The sequence below is a fragment of the Danio rerio genome, chromosome 21 (genome assembly GCF_052040795.2).
Source record: "Danio rerio strain M-AB ecotype USA chromosome 21, GRCz13ab, whole genome shotgun sequence".
Taxonomy (NCBI): domain Eukaryota; kingdom Metazoa; phylum Chordata; class Actinopteri; order Cypriniformes; family Danionidae; genus Danio; species Danio rerio.
In genome coordinates this window covers 9,170,905-9,189,703 of record NC_141041.1, presented here as the reverse complement: position 1 = coordinate 9,189,703, position 18,799 = coordinate 9,170,905, and the positions used below count along the sequence as shown (strand labels likewise).

At 36.5% G+C, this 18,799-nt stretch overlaps 2 protein-coding genes across 8 annotated transcripts in view; one reads left to right on the top strand and one right to left on the bottom strand.

Moving 5' to 3' along the window:
* Positions 1–18,799, bottom strand: part of ap3b1a (adaptor related protein complex 3 subunit beta 1a) — a 762,544-nt gene that overhangs the window by 64,409 nt on the left and 679,336 nt on the right. The window lies entirely within an intron of this gene.
* f2r2.1 (coagulation factor II thrombin receptor 2.1) lies at positions 13–17,186 on the top strand. Of its 6 annotated transcripts, none has more exons than XM_087299069.1 (3): positions 13–167; positions 13,252–13,344; positions 15,618–17,186. In XM_087299069.1, the coding sequence occupies exons 1-3, from the start codon at positions 140–142 to the stop codon at positions 16,655–16,657; spliced, it is 1,161 nt and encodes a 386-aa protein (XP_087155195.1). In that variant the 5' UTR covers positions 13–139; the 3' UTR covers positions 16,658–17,186.

Sequence of the window (18,799 nt, the reverse complement as noted above, 5' to 3'; positions counted from 1 at the left end):
TGTTTGATATCTGAAATCTGCAGGAAGGTGGCTCTCCAGCAACAGGGTTGGCCACCCCTGGCTTAGAGCCTCAATTAATCTGGGGTCACCACAGCGGAATGAACTCCCAACATGAACCGTATGTTCATGTCCACAGCGGATGCCCTTCCAGCCGCAACCTATCTCTGGTAAACATCCACACACACTCATTCAGCCGAGGCTCAAACTAGCAACCTTAGCTCCTACTACGCCACTGCATCACCTTATTTAATATGTAATATTTAGAAATGTTTGTGAATATTACACGATGAATAATGACACTGTTTTGCTAATGCTGAAGTAAACACTTACTAAAATGTTTCAGTCTGTCATAAACATTTTAGCGAATCGGTTCTTTTGAATCATTAGGTCAAATATTCAACAATTCACATAGTTCAAAATGCTCTCTGCAGTTCACTCAAATCGTTTTAGTTAGGTTCAGCCTTGGAAATACATGTAGTTGAGAAAAATAACTTTTAAAAGAGATCGTTTGGTGATGCTAATAGGCTTGTTTTTACAATCACTTGCTAAATAGAGTTGTTAATTTGGTTTGGATAATTCCGGATTGACTCGGTTCAACCGGTTGATCCGATTCAGTAAGAAAGATTCAAATGAACCACTGACTCATACTAGACTTCAGTCGTTGCATCCTCAGTATCTTGGGTCAGAAATACACAGCTCGCCATGGGGATTAAAACAATCTTGTCTTTGGCTGTAATTGCTCATGCATGCTCGTCCCACGGTAAGTCGTTAATTTCAATATGCTTAACTGACGTGGGCCCTTTTATCTTGCTTTTGCAGTGTATTAATTGTGGCAAAGTTGGTTTTATATTCACACACATTCATTCATTTTTGAACAGTGACAATTTGTGACACGTTGTTTTGAATATTCGGTCAGAAGTCACAAGTATGTCTTCAAAACAACATTATAGCGCTATTTGTGAAATAGACGTTGGCTGCTAATATAATTTCTCTGTTTAGAGTTTGCAAATAATCACTTTCTGAAGTCATATTAAGACGGTAAAAGTCTGAATGTGCTAATATAAAACCAACATTACCTCAATTGGGGATTATAGCTTACTATAGTGTGGCAAAAACTTTTTTGTCATATTAAGACCACTTATGAAACTTCCTTTGCTTTAATTTTTATTGTACAATTTAATCTTATTTATTATTTAGTGTTTAACTGTACCAACTGAGGCATTGTAGAATTTCTAGCAATAATGTTTGAGTAAATAAAATTATGTATTATGTAATTCAAGAGATGCTGTGAACCCATTTAAGGCAATGTGTGACAAACCACATACTGTATAGCAATGACCAGGGTACAGAAGAGCTCTGCTGGCTGGGTTTTCTGTCTGTATAAACAAAGAACAAGTATAGAGCAGTGTTTACAGTACTTTTTATTTTTTTATTTAATGCTAGGCTATATATACAGCTGAAGTCAGAATTATCATCCCTCCTGAATTATTAGCAACCTTGTATATTTTTGTCTGTTTAACAGATTTTTTCAACACATTTCTAAACATAATAGCTTCAACACCTAAATAATTTCTAAAAGCTGATTTCTTTTATCTTTGCCATGATGTATGACAGTACATAATATTTTACTAGATATTATTTAAGATTCTAAATTTCAGCCTAAAGTGGAGTTTAAAGGCTGAACTGGGTTAATTCGGTTAAGGCAAGGTAGGGTAATTAGGCAAATCATTGTATAATTATGGTTTGTTCTTTAGACAAGTGGTTCTCAAAGTGTGGGTCACAACACAATGAAAAGGGGTTGATTGGTGATTTTAAAAAATCTCATATATTTTATTAAACTATTAGAATTATCATATTTTATCAATTATTATATTTTATTTGTGACCCCTGGAGTTATTATGCTAGATTACCATGATTGAATAAGGAGAATGATCTCCAAGTGGCTTTCCCAGAGATGGGTTGCGGCTGGAAGGGCATCCGCTGCGTAAAAACTTGCTGGATAAGTTGGCGGTTCATTCCACTGTGGCGACCCCGGATTAATAAAGGGACTAAGCCGACAAGAAAATGATAAATTAATCTCCTAGTGGCTCCAAAATTAAAGCAAGAATAGTCTTGTGCTATAAACACTGTGCTCACTATTCTCATTAAGTGAGGTTAATATTAAATTAAACTAATAAATAACGATTATAAAAAATATGGTAAGGCTGTTGTACTTTTTTGTGTTGCTAATATGCTTATATTCATATAGTTCCTATTGGTAAGTGTGCACAATTGTGTGCAATATTTGTATGCTGCTTATAACCACCTCCGAGCATAGTGGGGGTCGCGAGTCTCTGAAGTTATTTTAGGGGTCACTGGCTGAAAATTTTGAGAACCCCTGCTTTAGACAATCAAAAAAAATAGTGTTTAAGGGGGCTAATGAACTTTAAAAAGTTGACAATGAGAGAGAATTGCTTTACAAAGAATTTTAGTTCGCCCCTAAAAGAAAAGACTATAGAAAGACTGAGACGCACACTTTCAATTAAATTGGAAATTTCTGTGAATTGATTAACAGTGGGGATTAGGTAACCTGCACATTCCCATGACAGTATTTGTTCAGTTAGTTGTTATACTTTTAGTCCATGCCTTATCAGAATTCCTGATGATATACATTAAATGTTTACTATCAAATCATTCATGTAGTGATTCTTTGTATTCATTTATTCGTTTTTATTTCGGCTTAGTCCCTTTATTAATCATTGTTTATAATTTAAAGTTATTTTTAAAGGCCCACCGCAACGTGACATAGTAGTGTGGTTTTCCCCGCCCACCCAATTGATTGACAGTTGCCATGTTTCTATAATAACACTTATACACATGTCCATATAACTTTTTTGCGAAGAAACTGGGGGTAAAACGTATATTAAAACTCTCTGTGATTTTTATAAGTTTAATAGGTTTGAAACGTTTTTCAAACAGAGTATGTTTGTCCCTAATCTAATTCTTAACCGCTATAATCATCACAGCCACATGGTGTCAGTAAATGTGCATATATGTGTGTGTGTGTGTGTGTGTGTGTGTGTACTCCTCATTATTTCAGAAAGGCTTGAATAAACTCCACCACAAGTACATGAAATAAACTTACATGGTATTTTTGACTGAGCTCTATTTCAGCTTCATCAGTGTCTTTCTCTCTCATTGACTGACGTTTATCATACATAACGCAGGAGAAGCAGACACACACATGGAAACGGTGGGTGCATTAAAGCAGCTAATTTGCATTTAAAGCCATAATACAATAGCCATGGCTATTTGAGCTGAAACTTTGCAAACACATTCTGGAGACACCAAAGGCGTATCTTGCATCTTGTAAAGGGGGTAAAATAGGTGTCCTTTAATATAACCTGCACGTGGATGCCCAACTCTATTGTCCAGTGTCCTTCTGTGACAGAACCAATGAAAAATGTCTGGCAAAAGTTTGCTGTGATGATTATTGGCGATTATTAGCTAATGATCAAGGTCTAAGAAAAGTCAAGGCTATGAAATCATAATGGTCCATGCAATTTATTAATATTTTTTTTGACAGAAAGAAAAAGTTGAGATGCTTTGTACTACATGTATACCTATATGTCAACAAATGGGATGCTACTACTGGTGTGAATGCTATTATTGTTGTTGATTTGTACACCTATTTCTTGGTCTGATGCACAGAAACAGTGATAAATGTATAATTTGGATGAGTATTTTGTTCACTACTCATCCGTCACATTCTAAGCAGATGATAATCCTCAATTAGGTACATTTAGGCAAAATTTTATTCCATTGCATGCAATAAAAAAATTACTTAGAGAAACTGACAGGGATTGCTGGTTAGCATGATGCAAAGTACAGTACAAACACTCATATAAACTCACAAAGTAATTTCCTATGCTCATTTTAGATAACAGTTTGAATGCTGGTAATGCTATAAAAAGCATTTCGGATTTACTGTTGATGACAGACTGCATTACGCTCTCAAGCGCCTCCTTTAAGTAGTGAAAAAGTGCCTGTCCCAGATCCTGGCTTCACCAAAAGGAATATCTGTCCACACGGAGATACTGCTGTTTGACAATTTTACCATCTAGAACTAGTATCCATCCTCTGATCAGCAATCATGGGGGTCAGAAAGCTCTTATTGTGCATTATAGTCCTCCATATCTATGGTAAGTACACAAGTATGTCACTTGAATTGCTTGAATTCATATTGTAGAGCTTTTGTGCTATTATATGACATTGTATATCAATGTACTGAAATTATGAATGTACTTTTTTGTCTGGTAATGTTATATAACTGTGTGTTACAGATGGCTTTGAAAGCAGTTTTGGTGTTATGATGGAAAACAACGAGACAATGTATGAGTTGTATGATGATTATGAAGGCTATAGGGGAAATTATTCCAGAAACTTTTCCAAAACGTTTTTCCTGAACATGTCCAGCCAAAAATATCAAGGTAAAATTTTCTTTACATCCAAAAGCAATTAGCGTCTGAACTTTTCACACTAAAAATATTAAGGTTAAAAACTATAGAAAAAAAGAGAGAGAGAGAGACTACTTGGAAATTGTCTGGATTTACAATTGATAAAATATGTATGGTAAAAAAAAATCATTTTAGTTTGTGAAACGGACAGGTTTCTATTTATTTTCAGACAACACAATGCCATTGATTATTTTAAGAATACAATAAACAACATTTAATTATTAAAATGTTCACATAATCTCATAACAGTAAATTCACATTTACTCCAAGTGTATTGTGCTCATTTCACTTCTCTGATTAGAGACTCATAGACCGTCTGATATTTCATTTGACTATTACAACATAAACTTGAGCAACATTTGAATGCAGAAGGAGAAAACAGAGAGCATCCGATTTCATTTCTGCTCTGACAGCTGCAATACTGCGGTGAATGGTGTGGGGTTGTCTGACATTACTCAGTCACATTCTGGCATATTAATTAATGAACTTTGTTGTCGTGCCATGGCTACAGCAGACGTAATGACATTATGATGTTATCTTTCCGGGGACTATTTTCAGCTGCTGAGTAATATCATTGTGCCTGCTGCAGCCATGATACTGCGACAAAGTTTCTTAATGTAACTACAGAACAGTCAAGCTTTTATTAACTATATTTTTATACATTAAGGCAATTTACAAACTAAACATTCAATGACAGTAACAGTGACTTAAATAATAAAACAATAATAGTGCAGATAATAATTATAATAATAAATAATTAATTAAATTAAGTAGTGTTGTCAAACAATTAACTGCAATTAATCTTATCTGATAAAAGTTTTTATTTATATATAATACATGTGTAGTGTGTATATTTAATGTTTAAATACAAAATAAATATATTTACATATATTATATTTACACACACACACACACTTAGCAACCCTTCGATTTTTTTAATTTTTTATTTATTTATTATTATTTTTTTTTCTTCTTTTAAAAATATTTTTCAAATGATGTTTAACAGAGGAAGGATATTTTCACAGTATTTCTGATAATATTTTTTCTTCCAGAGAAAATCTTATTTGTTTTATTTCGGCTAGAATAAAAGCATTTTTAAATGTTTTAATCAACATTTCAGGGACAAAATTACTAGCCCCTTCAAGGTATATTTTTTCTCAATAATCTACTGAAAAAAACACTGTTATACAATAACTTGCTTAATTACCCTAACCTGCCTAGTTAACTTAATTAACCTAGTTAAGAGTTTAAATGTCACTTTAAGCTGTATAGAAGTGTCTTAAAATATATCTAGTAAAATATTATTTACTGTCATCATGACAGATAAAATAAATCAGTTATTAGAAATGAGTTATTAAAACTATTATGTTTAGAAACGTGTTGAAAAAAAATCTCTCAGTTAAACAGAAATTTGGGAAAAAAAATGAACAAGCGATCTAATAATTCAGGGGGGCTAATAATTCTGACTTCAACTGTATATACACTTTACCCTGTACTAAAATGGCAGCTCTATTGACGCATTCCTTCCAATAGACAACAGCAGGGTAGGCAACATTTAATGTATATATCTATGGTTCAAATGCATGAGCTTTTACACTTAAGATAGCAATCTAGTCACAGCTCTAGAAGTGAACAAGAGTGAAAAGCTCCATTTACACTGTGTTTTACTTGTGATTTTCAATACACACCTCAATACAAGTGTAAACTGGACCAAAACCTTTAACCCAGGGTTTAGGAATGTATAGTGTGACTTTAAGAAAACCCAGTAATTGTTAACCTCGAGTAATCATGAGCAGTGTGATGCAAAACTACCATATTAATAATAACAGAATACAGAGCCCTTTATTAGTCACCAATATTTGTCTCGTTGTGTTCTGAGAACATTTACTGTTGATGCTTTTTGTTTGTTGGATTACAGAAAACATCTGGTTTGAAATTGTCGGAGCCATTTCACAAATTTATGACATGCAGCCATGTAACAGCTCTGATCTAGACGGAGTGAAATGCAACATTACACGGATTTCATACAACATCTCAGGTGACGCTGTTGAGTTCCTGAAAGGGCCGCTGGTCACCCGCTTCATGCCGTCCTTCTACATCATCATCATCCTTATCAGTTTGCCTCTGAACGCTTTGGCTTTGGTGACGTTCACCTGCAGGATCAGAGAAAAGAAACCAGCTGTGATCTACATGTCTCACCTGGCGTGTGTGGATCTGCTCTTCGCCCTGCTGCTGCCTCTGAAGATCCACTACCAGCTAAACGCTTCTGATTGGCTGTTTGGTGAGGCGGCGTGTCGTGTGCTCACTGCAGCTTATTACTGCTACATGTACTGCTCCATACTGCTGATGATGTGCATGAGTGTGGACAGACTGCTGGCCGTGGTGTTTCCAATCGCTTCTTTAACCTGGAGAAATGCGAGGAAAGCCTCGTTCATATGCGCATTAGTCTGGCTGCTGGCGCTCGCTGGTACTGTGCCACTACTATTAATGAGACAAACATTCAGGATTAAGGATGTGGGCGTCACCTGCCATGATGTGCTGTTTCACACACAGCTGTATGCATATCTGTTCTCCATCCTCTCCTGCTTGTATTTCTTCTTGCCGCTGGTCATCACTTTAGTGAGCTACTCCAGCGTCATATATGTGCTCAGTGTAAAGTCCGACCGCATTTCTTCATCTTCATCCAACAAAAGGAGAGCTGTGATCATGACTATCTCTGTGCTGAGTGAGTTTGTGGTGTGTTTTGCTCCAACTAATGTCATCTTGTTGCATCACTGTGTTCGGTTAGCTACTGAAGGCAGCACTGAGGAGGGGAAATACTACATGCTGGCTGTGTGTTTGGGGAGCGCAAGTGTTTTTCTGGATCCTCTGCTGTACTATTATGGCTCATTTCAGTGCAGACAGAAAATCAGCTCTCTGTTTTGGTGGAAGAAGACCAAAAGTGCTAGCACACCATCAAACACAAACAATCAAACACAATCCTCTCACTTGAGCTGTGAGTGCACTAAGGCTAAAGTTACGAATTGAATTGACGATAACTATTTTGCACTACCAGCTTTCATTTTTAATGTTTAATACAATAGCACTATGGGCCCTATCGTACACCCGGCGCAATAAGGCGTGTTTGGTGCAATTTGTTGCTATTTTCAGACCAGCTCAAGCCTAATTTTCACGCTTTGGGTCACGTTGATTAAATAGCAAATCCATTTGGGCCACTTTGTGGGCTCATGGGTGTTCCAGTCTTGAAAGGAGGTGTGTTAAGGCGCATTGTTGGCATGTTGCTATTTTAATGAACTGAAATAGATTGCACCATTGACCATCTAAAAGCAGGTCTAAAGTTATGCGCCTATGTGGTTTCAAACGCGTACACATTGCTTAATACACAAAGGATGAACAGCAATACACAAATATCTTTTACATATGAATAAAAAAAAAGGATTAAAATGTTACAAAAATTATTATTTTCTACATAAATATAAAAAAACACTCCATTTCGGGAGGCTTTTTTCAGTTTATTCATGACAATTTGCACTTGTATAATGTTGTTATTATTATTAGTGGTATTATTTATTATATGCATATTTATATTTGCTTTAATGAAACAAGTTTAGATTTGTCCACCTGTTGGGTTTTGGAGATGTATGCATCACCATATGGGGCATAAAAATAGGATGTGTGTTTGGATATAACTCAGTTTTTGAGCACACTTCATTATTATTGTTCGTTTATTCATTTGCTGGAATTTAGAACTGAATTTAGAAATAGTTTTGAAACAAGTCTTTGCCCCTAATAAACAAAATTAAATATGTAGGCTAATGGGTGTCTTCAGTGGAGTGCGTACAACACCTTTCCTTATCTGCAAAAGTAAAGGAGTAAAGTAAATCGTAAAAATAAAATAAAGAGAAAGCAAAGAGGCTAAATGGTGGAGGCTCGTTCTTTATCCTTGCACTGCAGATGGTCTGTTAAACAATTTTCTCACTAGCGTTCAGTTTTTCCACTTACAAAGTCCGCCATGTAAATAGCAAATGCGCGTGACTCTTAAAGGGAATGAGAGATGAGACTCTGATTGGTTTAATGCACGTTATGTTCAAAACACGTGCGCAAAGTGTATTTTTCCGTTCTTAAAATAGCAAAAGTGGATTTGGACATGCTCTTAATGCTTTTGCGCCATGTGCTTTAGACTTTGCGCCTAGATCGTTAAAATAGAGTTATGTTATGACACCTACTTATAATTTGTGATTAAGGAGGTAACATAAGGTGGGGGCTCGTCCGGGATTTAAACCCAGACTTCACACACATTACAAAGCAATAGGAGAAATGGAGAACTCATAAGCCGAGCAACACTACAATTTTCTCACCAAGTTCAATCTAAAAAGAAAAAAAAAACAGTAAAAACACACTTCAGTGAATACGTTCATATCCATATATGCTTGTATATCATGTTTGTTTGTCACTGTTATTGACTGTTTAGCTCCATCTTGTAACTGAATAATATGTAGATTAATGCATCAACGTATGTATTATATTAATGTTTTTGTTTTGGTCAGCTTTGCATTTAATTAAAGAATTAATAAACTGTTACAGTTCAAAACAATGCTTGTGTCTAATTCAAGTCATTTCAAGTCATGAGTCAAGTCATTTCACTCTGCAGCCATCTTTGAAACACCTCTCTAAAATTTCATATTAGGAATCGCTAATAAAACTAAACAACAGCTGTCTCTTTAGTTTTATTTCTAAACCTTCTAATCACACAAAATCTGCAGAAACTACTAGAAGGCGGGGCTTCATTCGTCATGTTGACCGTTACACGTTTCCCCATTCAAAACTATATGAGTGACACGTCTTGTGTATTTCATAGTCTTTGAAAAAACCCTTCAGGCTTACATATCAGCCCTCTCCTTCACGTCTGCCTATGATCTTTATTTTGCAATAACAACTGTCTGCAAGTAATTTATCCCTTGGATATAAATACCTTGGAGTGTTGTGATTAACCAATCAGAATCAATATTTCCGAGAGCCATGTATTAATATAATTATAAGAGATTTTTAACCATCATTCGTCTCTTTTTCTGCATGACAAAGTCTGTCAATACAAGATTTCTCATTCACTCTGCAGTAGGGTAATATGCAATTTGACAAATCTCATCACAAAGTCATCTCATATCCTTAATATGATATAGCAATGTACACAGTGGTGCAGGGTTGGACCCCTTTAGCATTCAGAACTGCCTTAATCCTCCGTGACAGAGATTCAACAAGGTACTGGAAATATTCCACAGAGATTTTGGTCCATATTGACATGAAACACAGTTGCTGCAGATTTGTCGGCTGCACATCCATGATGTGAATCCCACGTTCCACCACAATTGGTAATAATGGACCCAAAGTGTGCCAAGAAAATATCCCCTACACCATTACACCCCCAATCCCAGCCTAATGTTAATACAAGGCAGGATGGATCCATGCTTTCATGCTGTTGATGCCAAACTCTGACCCTACCATCCGAATTTTGCAGCAGAAATCGAGACTCATCAGACCAGGCAACATTTTTCCAATCTTCCAATTCTCCAATTTTGGTGAGCCTGTGTGAATTGTAGCCTCAGATTCCTGTTCTTAGCTGACAGAAGTGGCACACGTTGTGTTCTTTTACTGTAGCCCATCCACCTCAAGGTTGAATGTGTTGTGCTTTCAGAGATGCTCTTCTGCATACCCCAGTTGTAACAAGTGGTTATTTGAGTTACAGTTGCCTTTCTATCAGCTGGAACCAGTCTGGCCATTCTCCTCTGACCTCTGGCATCAACAAGGCATTTGCTCCCACAGAACTGCCGCTCACTGGATTTTTTTTTTTTTTTTTGGACCATTGTCTGTAAACCCTAGAGATGGTTGTGCGTGAAAATTCCAGTAGATCAGCAGTTTCTGAAATACTCAGACCAAATTGTCTGGCGCCAACAACCATGCCACATTCAAAGTCACTTAAATCCTCTTTCTCTCCATTCAGATGCTCGGTTTGAACTGCAGCAGATTGTCTTGACCATGTCTACATGCCTAAATGCATTGAGTCGCTGCCATGTGATTGGCTGATTAGAAATATGCGTTAACAAGCAGTTGAAAAGGTGTACCTTATAAAGTGGCCGGTGAGTGTATATCACAGTATATGTAATATTGACCAGGTGGAATGGAAAGGCCTACTTCTTTTTGAAAATGTAAAGTACATGCTTAAACGTGCTCATTTGTATAATAATTTTTTCCTTATTTTATGTAATACATATAAAATCATATAATCAAATACTTGGTTAAGAATGTATAAATATTAAATAATATATATATGATATATATAAAACAAAACAAATAATTGCTAACCCAACATAAAATAATGCTGAATAAAATGTGAAATGTAAACACTGCTCTTTCAAGTTTGCAACGCTTTCACCATGCTGTTACTCACACAGCAAAATCCTCGAAAATAATTCATATCAAATTTTACTCAGTTTAGATAGTATTTGGTCCCTCTCTTAATTGAGTTAAAGTTACTGAAGTTAATGAGACAATGTAATGATTAATTGGTGATGATTGAGGATGATGAACACCTCCTGTTATTAGGCAGAACAGAAGAGAAACACAAAACTACTACTCACTTCAATCACAGCCTTAAGCTGCAGTCACACTTGACATTTCCCCCTTATAGACTTCCATTCATACGCAGAGTCATGCGTTAAGTTTCGCTGTTCGCTGTGATGCAAAGTTCAAGCTTGGTGAACTCTGACCTGCGAAATCGCATCACTTGACTGCGTAAGACCAATCGAGGATCAAAACATTACCTCTCTGGACAGAAATTTAAAACACGGAGCAATCGCTCGCTTTTTTAATGTCTAATAATCTTGTTTATCCCGCCCTTTTTTTCATAAATAGGGAGGGACCAAATACTCTCTGAACTGAGTCATTTTTACTCAGAGGATTTTGCTGTGCGCCTGCATCCTGATTGGTTGTCTAAATGATTTAAAAGTAATACCATAAGCAATGTATTTTGCGACATCTAAAAATAAGGGATATACTTTACCATACTATAAAAGATAGCCTTTAAAAATACAACATATATTGTCATATTGTTCAGCCCTGCTCTCCATGTCATATAAGGCCAAATGAGCTCAATGGAGGCTTAAGTTTCAGTGATGTCACCAGATATAAGTCCTAGAACAGGAGTGACTGAGCACTGAAGACTGAAGAAACACTGCATGAAGAGTTTCCTTGCTTTTCAAAAGTTAGAAAGTGACTCCTGATTGGTACTCATGAAGGTCAAAACTCTTTCGATTTTAATTATACTCGTGCATACATGCAGCGTCACCTTAAATGGTAAGTGTGTTCATTTCAGTCTAGTTTTGTGTGGTTTATCTTGTGCAAACTTTAAGGGGACATTATTTTAGGTTGTTGGTTTAAATTGTGTGTGATTCTATCATGATATTGACTGATTAGCATTGTAATGATTACTGTATTGTCATGCTATTGAATTTCTAATATTAACTTAAATATATGCATGCAGGATAATATAGCTGTGGGTCAACAAAAACAAAACATCAAAGCTAAACTAGTTTTAACTCGATGCACTGCGGTCTAACAAGATTAAAGTGCGCTACAATGGATATTTCAACCAAAAGAAATGATGTTATTGTTTAGTCACTCTTGTTTTGTGTCTGTGACATGTATGGTGTTGTTCTGTAAAACATAAAAGAGGAGGTTTTAATAGTATATATACAGTTGATGTCAGAATTATTAGACCCCTGAATTATTAGCCCTCCTGTTTATTTTTTTCCCCAATTTTTGTTTAACGGAGTGAAGATTTTTTTACACATACTTTTAAAAGCTCATTCCTAATAACTGATGTCTTTTATCTTTGCCATGATGACAGTAAATAATATTTTACTATATATTTTCAAGACACTTTTATACAGTTTAAAGTGACATTTAAAGGCTTAACTAGGTTAATTAGGTTAACTAGGCAGGTTGGGGTAATTAGGCAAGTTATTTTATAGCGATGGTTTGTTCTATCAACTATCAAAAAAAATTGATTAAAAGGACTAATAATTTTGTCCTTAAAATGTTGTTTAAAAATTGAAAACTGCTTTAATTTTAGCTGAAATAAGACTATATTCTGAAGAAAAAAATATTATCAGACATACTGTAAAAATGTCCATGCTCTGTTAAAGATAATTTGGAAAATATTTAAAAAGGGAAAAAGAGTGAAGGGGGGCTAATAATTCTGACTTCAACTGTATATACATTTTATATAATTTTTTATGGTTTTAGTATAGCAGCATGTCTCAAAGTATTTTATAAATATCATAATTTTTTATATTGTTTAATAAATATTTCTTTGAATGTCTCAGTGCTGCCAACTTGAACATTTAGGAACATTTGAAGATTGTCCCTTTTTTCAATGCATACAAATGAATGCAGAGTGATTTCTGTCATGTCTTTAACATCCTTTCTGTAATTTTGCTTTGCACAGAGAGCCAATTAGTACACTCGTTTTCTCCCAATCATATGGCCATTTCCTCTGAAGCTCTCTATGTGCCTTTTGTTTTTCCCAGAATCTGCATTACAATGACAGCAATCTAATTGCTATAAAATGGGCTGCTAATAGTGATTCCAGGAAATTATTTAGCCACACATCCCTAATTAGGGCCTCTTTGCAAATGAGACTTGGCTTTTAGTATATTATGTGCTCTAACTGATGGTGTTTTGCTCTGTTTGGTTTCAGACAGCTCTGGGAGGAACACTGAAAGGACTGATGAGCAAACAGAGGACAATGTGCTTCCAGTTCCAGCTCCAAAATTTAAAAATGTCCCTAAAGGTAAAGGGGTCTCAGCATTTTTGCTGACATAAGAAATGTACTGCATGCAACCAAATTGTGGATGACACAAAACAGATAATACAAGTGTTGTAAAATCAGAATGCATTATGCAGGCGTGACTCTGGACTATTCTGTCAAATACACACCTACGTTACACAGAGCCCAACATGGAAGTTTGTGATTGGGTCAGCCCAATGTCAATAAAGAAAAGAACCAATGAGCTGCAGATTATGTCACACGGCTGCTCTGTCCGGAAAAGAAACATCTTACTTTCAGAGCGTGACAGCTCACAGCACCGTCAACCACTTAGGCAGAAAAACATGACAGTCTGCTAAGTGTTTCATGGGCTGATCAGATCATAAGAAGATGATCAGCATCAGCCTGGTCCAACAAGCACGTCGACCTAGCGGGAAACTACTCGGTCTGCCCCTGGCCACAACAGGAAAAAAAAACTGCGTTAAGGCGTTAATTTTGACAGCACTAATATTGAGATATTGCATCAAAGGACATTGTGAAGTTTTAAAGAAAAGTGTTGGATATTTAGCTGCCCTTTAATGTTCTCATATTTATGAAAAACATTTGAAGTTCTAAAGCAGCTGTTACCTTAAAAAAGACGTGATAGTGTCATTAGAAACTGAACTGAATATTACTTTATTTTAATATAGTCAGTAAAAAAAACCGAAAACGGCGAGAGCGTCCAAGGTCGCTCTGGCCGCCCTGGCGACAACGCTCTCTGCCTTTAGCTCCTGCGGCGAGAGCGTCAAAACTCGCTACATTGATCTCATATTTAAAGGAGCCGTTGCAGCATATCAGTTACATTCCTGCATAAAACATGTTTCTAGCGTGAAAATGTTGCGCACTTCTTATCAAATTCATACAACAATGGAAGATCAAGTTGCGTGTGGTGTGGCTTTGCTCTATTTATCCAATATGTCCTTATGTCTGAAATATCCTGAAGCAGCAGTACTGTTTTGTACTGTCACATCGCGTGAGATTCCCGCTTTTTTAAGATAAATTTATATAACATTAATGAACATCAGTAACTCGCCAGTAACTTATTTAATGTATATTCCTGTAGGAAAAAATTGTAAATAATTGGAAATCCGGCGACCGCAATAATCAAACCCTCGGGAACAACTGTGGTCGGAACCAAAGTTCACAGGTCTGTGTTCTCTGAACTGCTATCAAGCGATGGACGTCTTCATTCTGATTGCTGGTCGCCGAACCGCGTCATAGCTCATTACCATAAAGTTGACTTCATTTCAACTCTCCTCGACGCTCACGCCGGTGAAGACGTGCCGCGCTGCTCCTCGCCGCTTATCGCCGCCTATCGCCACCGGCTCTCATTGAAAACGAATGACTTCCGGCTACTTTGACGCTCTCGCCGCTTTCGGTGTGAACGTACGGTAAGGCTGAAAAGGAGTCCCACTCCGGCCCAGGGTTCGAGTCTGCTGAACGGCGGTTCCAGAAAAGCCAAAAAATAAAATAAACAAGTAAAGTTTTTCTGGATTGCTTTTGAAAACAGTGTCAGTTGGGGTAAGGGAAGGGTCAATCGGTGCTTTTTAAAACACTATGGGTTGGGTTTAGGAAAGGGTGGGGGAGATCGGTCGGTTTGTCACTCAGTCGTTACGCGAGAAAAGTAGGCTCGAATGGCACTCGTGAGAGAAATTTGAGATCTGAAAAAGCGTACACATCGACCTCTGGCGGATTTGCAAAAACAAAAACTGCAAAATAAGCTAGCTGGTGGGACACATTTTACTACCTCCAGAAATGTATATAGGGGTATGTAATCAGAATGAGCCTGCCTTGTATACATCAATGCACAGTGCTCATAAACATGCGCCCTATACTGACACTGAGGAGAGGAAACTGTTGAATTGTTGTTGTTATTTGTATTTAATGTGCACACAAACGTGTTCTTATTGCTACATAATACTCAGATTGAACAACCAAAGACACATGGAAGGTGTTGAGGATATTTTTGGACATATTTCTGGACCATTGCTGTCTATGGAGGATGTGAGAGCTCTCAGATTTCATCTAAAAAATCTTAATTTGAGTTTTGATGATAATTAAAGTTCTCAGGTTTGCAATGACATAAGGGTGAGTATTTGACAGTAGAATATTTATTTTTGGATGAACTAAATCTTTGATAACCATATGTTTCCATTATGTAGTAGTACCCCATACAGAAATCTTATACAAGAAAATATATCCAAATAACTCAGGGATTTTGTATTGTTGATATCCTTCCTTCCCTCTGCCTTCTGTAGGAGCGTATGAATGCTTTCTTCCACCAAGAAATACTTCAAGTCGTGTACTCAAGCTCAACACTACACCAATCCCTGAGCCATGCCACACTTCAGTTGATGCTGTTGAGTTCCTGAAAGGCCCGCTGGTCACCCGCTTCATGCCGTCCTTCTACATCATCATCATCCTCATCAGTTTGCCTCTGAACGCTTTGGCTTTGGTGACGTTCACCTGCAGGATCAGAGAAAAGAAACCAGCTGTGATCTACATGTCTCACCTGGCGTGTGTGGATCTGCTCTTCGCCCTGCTGCTGCCTCTGAAGATCCACTACCAGCTGAACGCTTCTGATTGGCTGTTTGGTGAGGCGGCATGTCGTGTGCTCACTGCAGCTTATTACTGCTACATGTACTGCTCCATACTGCTGATGATGTGCATGAGTGTGGACAGACTGCTGGGTGTTGCGCTTCCCGTAGCTTCTTTAACCTGGAGAAATGCGAGGAAAGCCTCGTTCATATGCGCATTAGTCTGGTTGCTGTCGCTCACTGGAACTGTGCCACTGCTTTTAATCAGACAAACAGTTAGGATTAAAGATGTAGGCATCACTTGTCATGATATGTTGAATGCCAATGACAAAACAATGTTGTATTATGTGTACCTGTTCTCCATCCTCTCCTGCCTGTATTTCTTTGTGCCGCTGGTCATCACTTTAGTGAGCTACTCCACCATCATATATGTGCTCAGTGTAAAGTCTGACCGCATTTCTTCATCTTCATCCAACAGAAACAGAGCTGTGATCATGACTATCTCTGTGCTGAGTGAGTTTGTGGTGTGTTTTGCTCCAACGAATGGCATCTTGCTGTATCACTGTGTTCGATTAGCAAGAAGAGGTAAAAGCGGTGAAGGAGATTCCTCATATTCAGCTTACATGTTGGCTGTGTGTTTAGGGAGCGCAAGTGTTTTTCTGGACCCTCTTCTGTACTATTATGGTTCATCTCATTACAGAAAGATAATCAAGTCTGTGCTAAGAAGGAAAGAGCAGAATAATCAGCCCCATGTACCCTAACTGTTACCTAAAACCAGCCCTGCAGCATCATGTGAAACTTAAAGTGTCCTTATTATGCTTTTTGCTAAACAATACCTATCATGCAGTGTGTAACTCATTCATTCAATTTAATTCAGCTTACTGCCTGATTTATCAGGGGTCACCACAGCAGAATGGACTACTCTGGCATATGTTGTAAGCAGCAGATGCCCTTCTAGCCTCCGTGTGCAATGTCTAGCAGTGTTTAACTCTTCAAATGTATTTATTGAGAAATTTGTGATGTGAAACTTGCAATGTGTGATGAATATACAAAATTAAAGTGTTCTGCTTTCAACCATTGTGGATTTCTAGACCTATTAGTTTTGGTCTGATGCACAGCAGTGATTCATTTATCTGTTTGATATATCTCATTATTAATTGCCGATAACACACAAAGCATAATTGTAACTGCATGTCATTTTTAAAGCAGATGTTTACTTTCAGAAAGGCAGGGGATTGATGGATGCTTTATACTGTTCTGCACTTAAATAAATTCTAATTTTGATGCTTATTTTTAGATGTCTGTTCAGTTTGTATGGTCATTGCTTGTGGATTATGTAAGATACATCCTTGAAGAACTGCAAGTTAGGTACATAAGACACAGCATAGTCTACCATAATTTAAACTTCTGTAATTTTGGAAGAAAATGGCTTATACACAGTTTTAAATACAGCCGTAAAGTGTTAGCATTAGCTAACTCTAATTCTTCCCCATAGATATATACACTAGATATCGCATAGGGACCCTGAGCATGTGTCAATAGTGACTAAAACTGGGCTTATGCTAGTTTTGATTAATAAAATCAGCAAACAATGCAAAAGAAATAACGAGATGCTGCGGTGCCAGAATAAACTTGTGTTATTGTGAAGTGAAGTAGTCGTTCATAGCGGAGATTCATTAACAAACGAATCGCTTCCTCCGTCAGAACGAGAAGTGAAAGCAGGAGAGTGTTTCAGGCAACATGAAGCTGCAGGCCCGAGACCCAACCGCACGCGCAGATCTGCTCGCTCAGACGGCTAGACCTGCACTTCCAGACCTTCACAGTGCCACCTGCTGTTTAAAAGATCGACTAACCTGAATTCAGCTGCTTCTAAATTGCAATTTAAACAATTTTTCTACTATAGAATATTACGCTTTAATTGAATACATTATTATATGAAATATTAAACATACTAGATTTTTATTTAATGCATTAATTCTGTTGTATTTTTATTAAATGCATTTGTAAATAGATATTGTTCAGTTACTTCAATATTTTTCAGACAGTTGTTGTTGTTTTTTAATCATTAGGCATTTATCAATTCGTATTGAGTTGAGGGAATGAATATTATTTTCATATACAATAAATTTCTTCACATAGCCAACATAAAATTATAGTACTCTGAGTAATTTTCTCACAACAAACTTTTTTGTGTACTTTTTCAGTCAAGTTGTAAACAATGCATATAAAAATTGTGAAAAATAATAATTGGAGTAATATTTTTACGTAGAAAATAGCATCAAATGCTTTACATTCTTGTTGGGGGAGAATTTTTTTATTTCTAGAGCAAAAAAAAATGGAAATATCTGCAGCCTTTGGTGCACTGTATTAGTGTTGGCAGAGTCCCCCCTTTTTAAATTGTAATAACAATCTGGGGAAAAAATACACACCACAAGCGAATTATTTTTGATTTAACCGAAGAAAGCTCATATTGCAAATTCTATGCAGATTAACTGATATTTTGATTTCCAAAAACGTATTTGTAATCATTACAGAACCTATTAATAATTGCAAAACTATTATTGTGTTACTGTTATTGTCTTTGATAGCACTTTCAGATAGATAATACAGTAATATACCTATATAGCACTAAATTAATAATCGCGTTATATATTAAACATTTTATTTTTACATTTTTACTTTAAAGTTTTCTTTTTAAATTTTGCCAGAAAAGAGTCCCAGAAAGGTACAACAATACATAAATTAAGAGCAAGCTGTAAATATCATTAAAAATGCTCTTTTGGCACTAATTTTGATCAAATCAAACACTGAAATAATTGTTTGTAAGTGTAATATTTTACACCACTTATGCCATGAAACCTGGTCATTTTCAGGAATCGTTTTAATAATCAATAACCTTACTT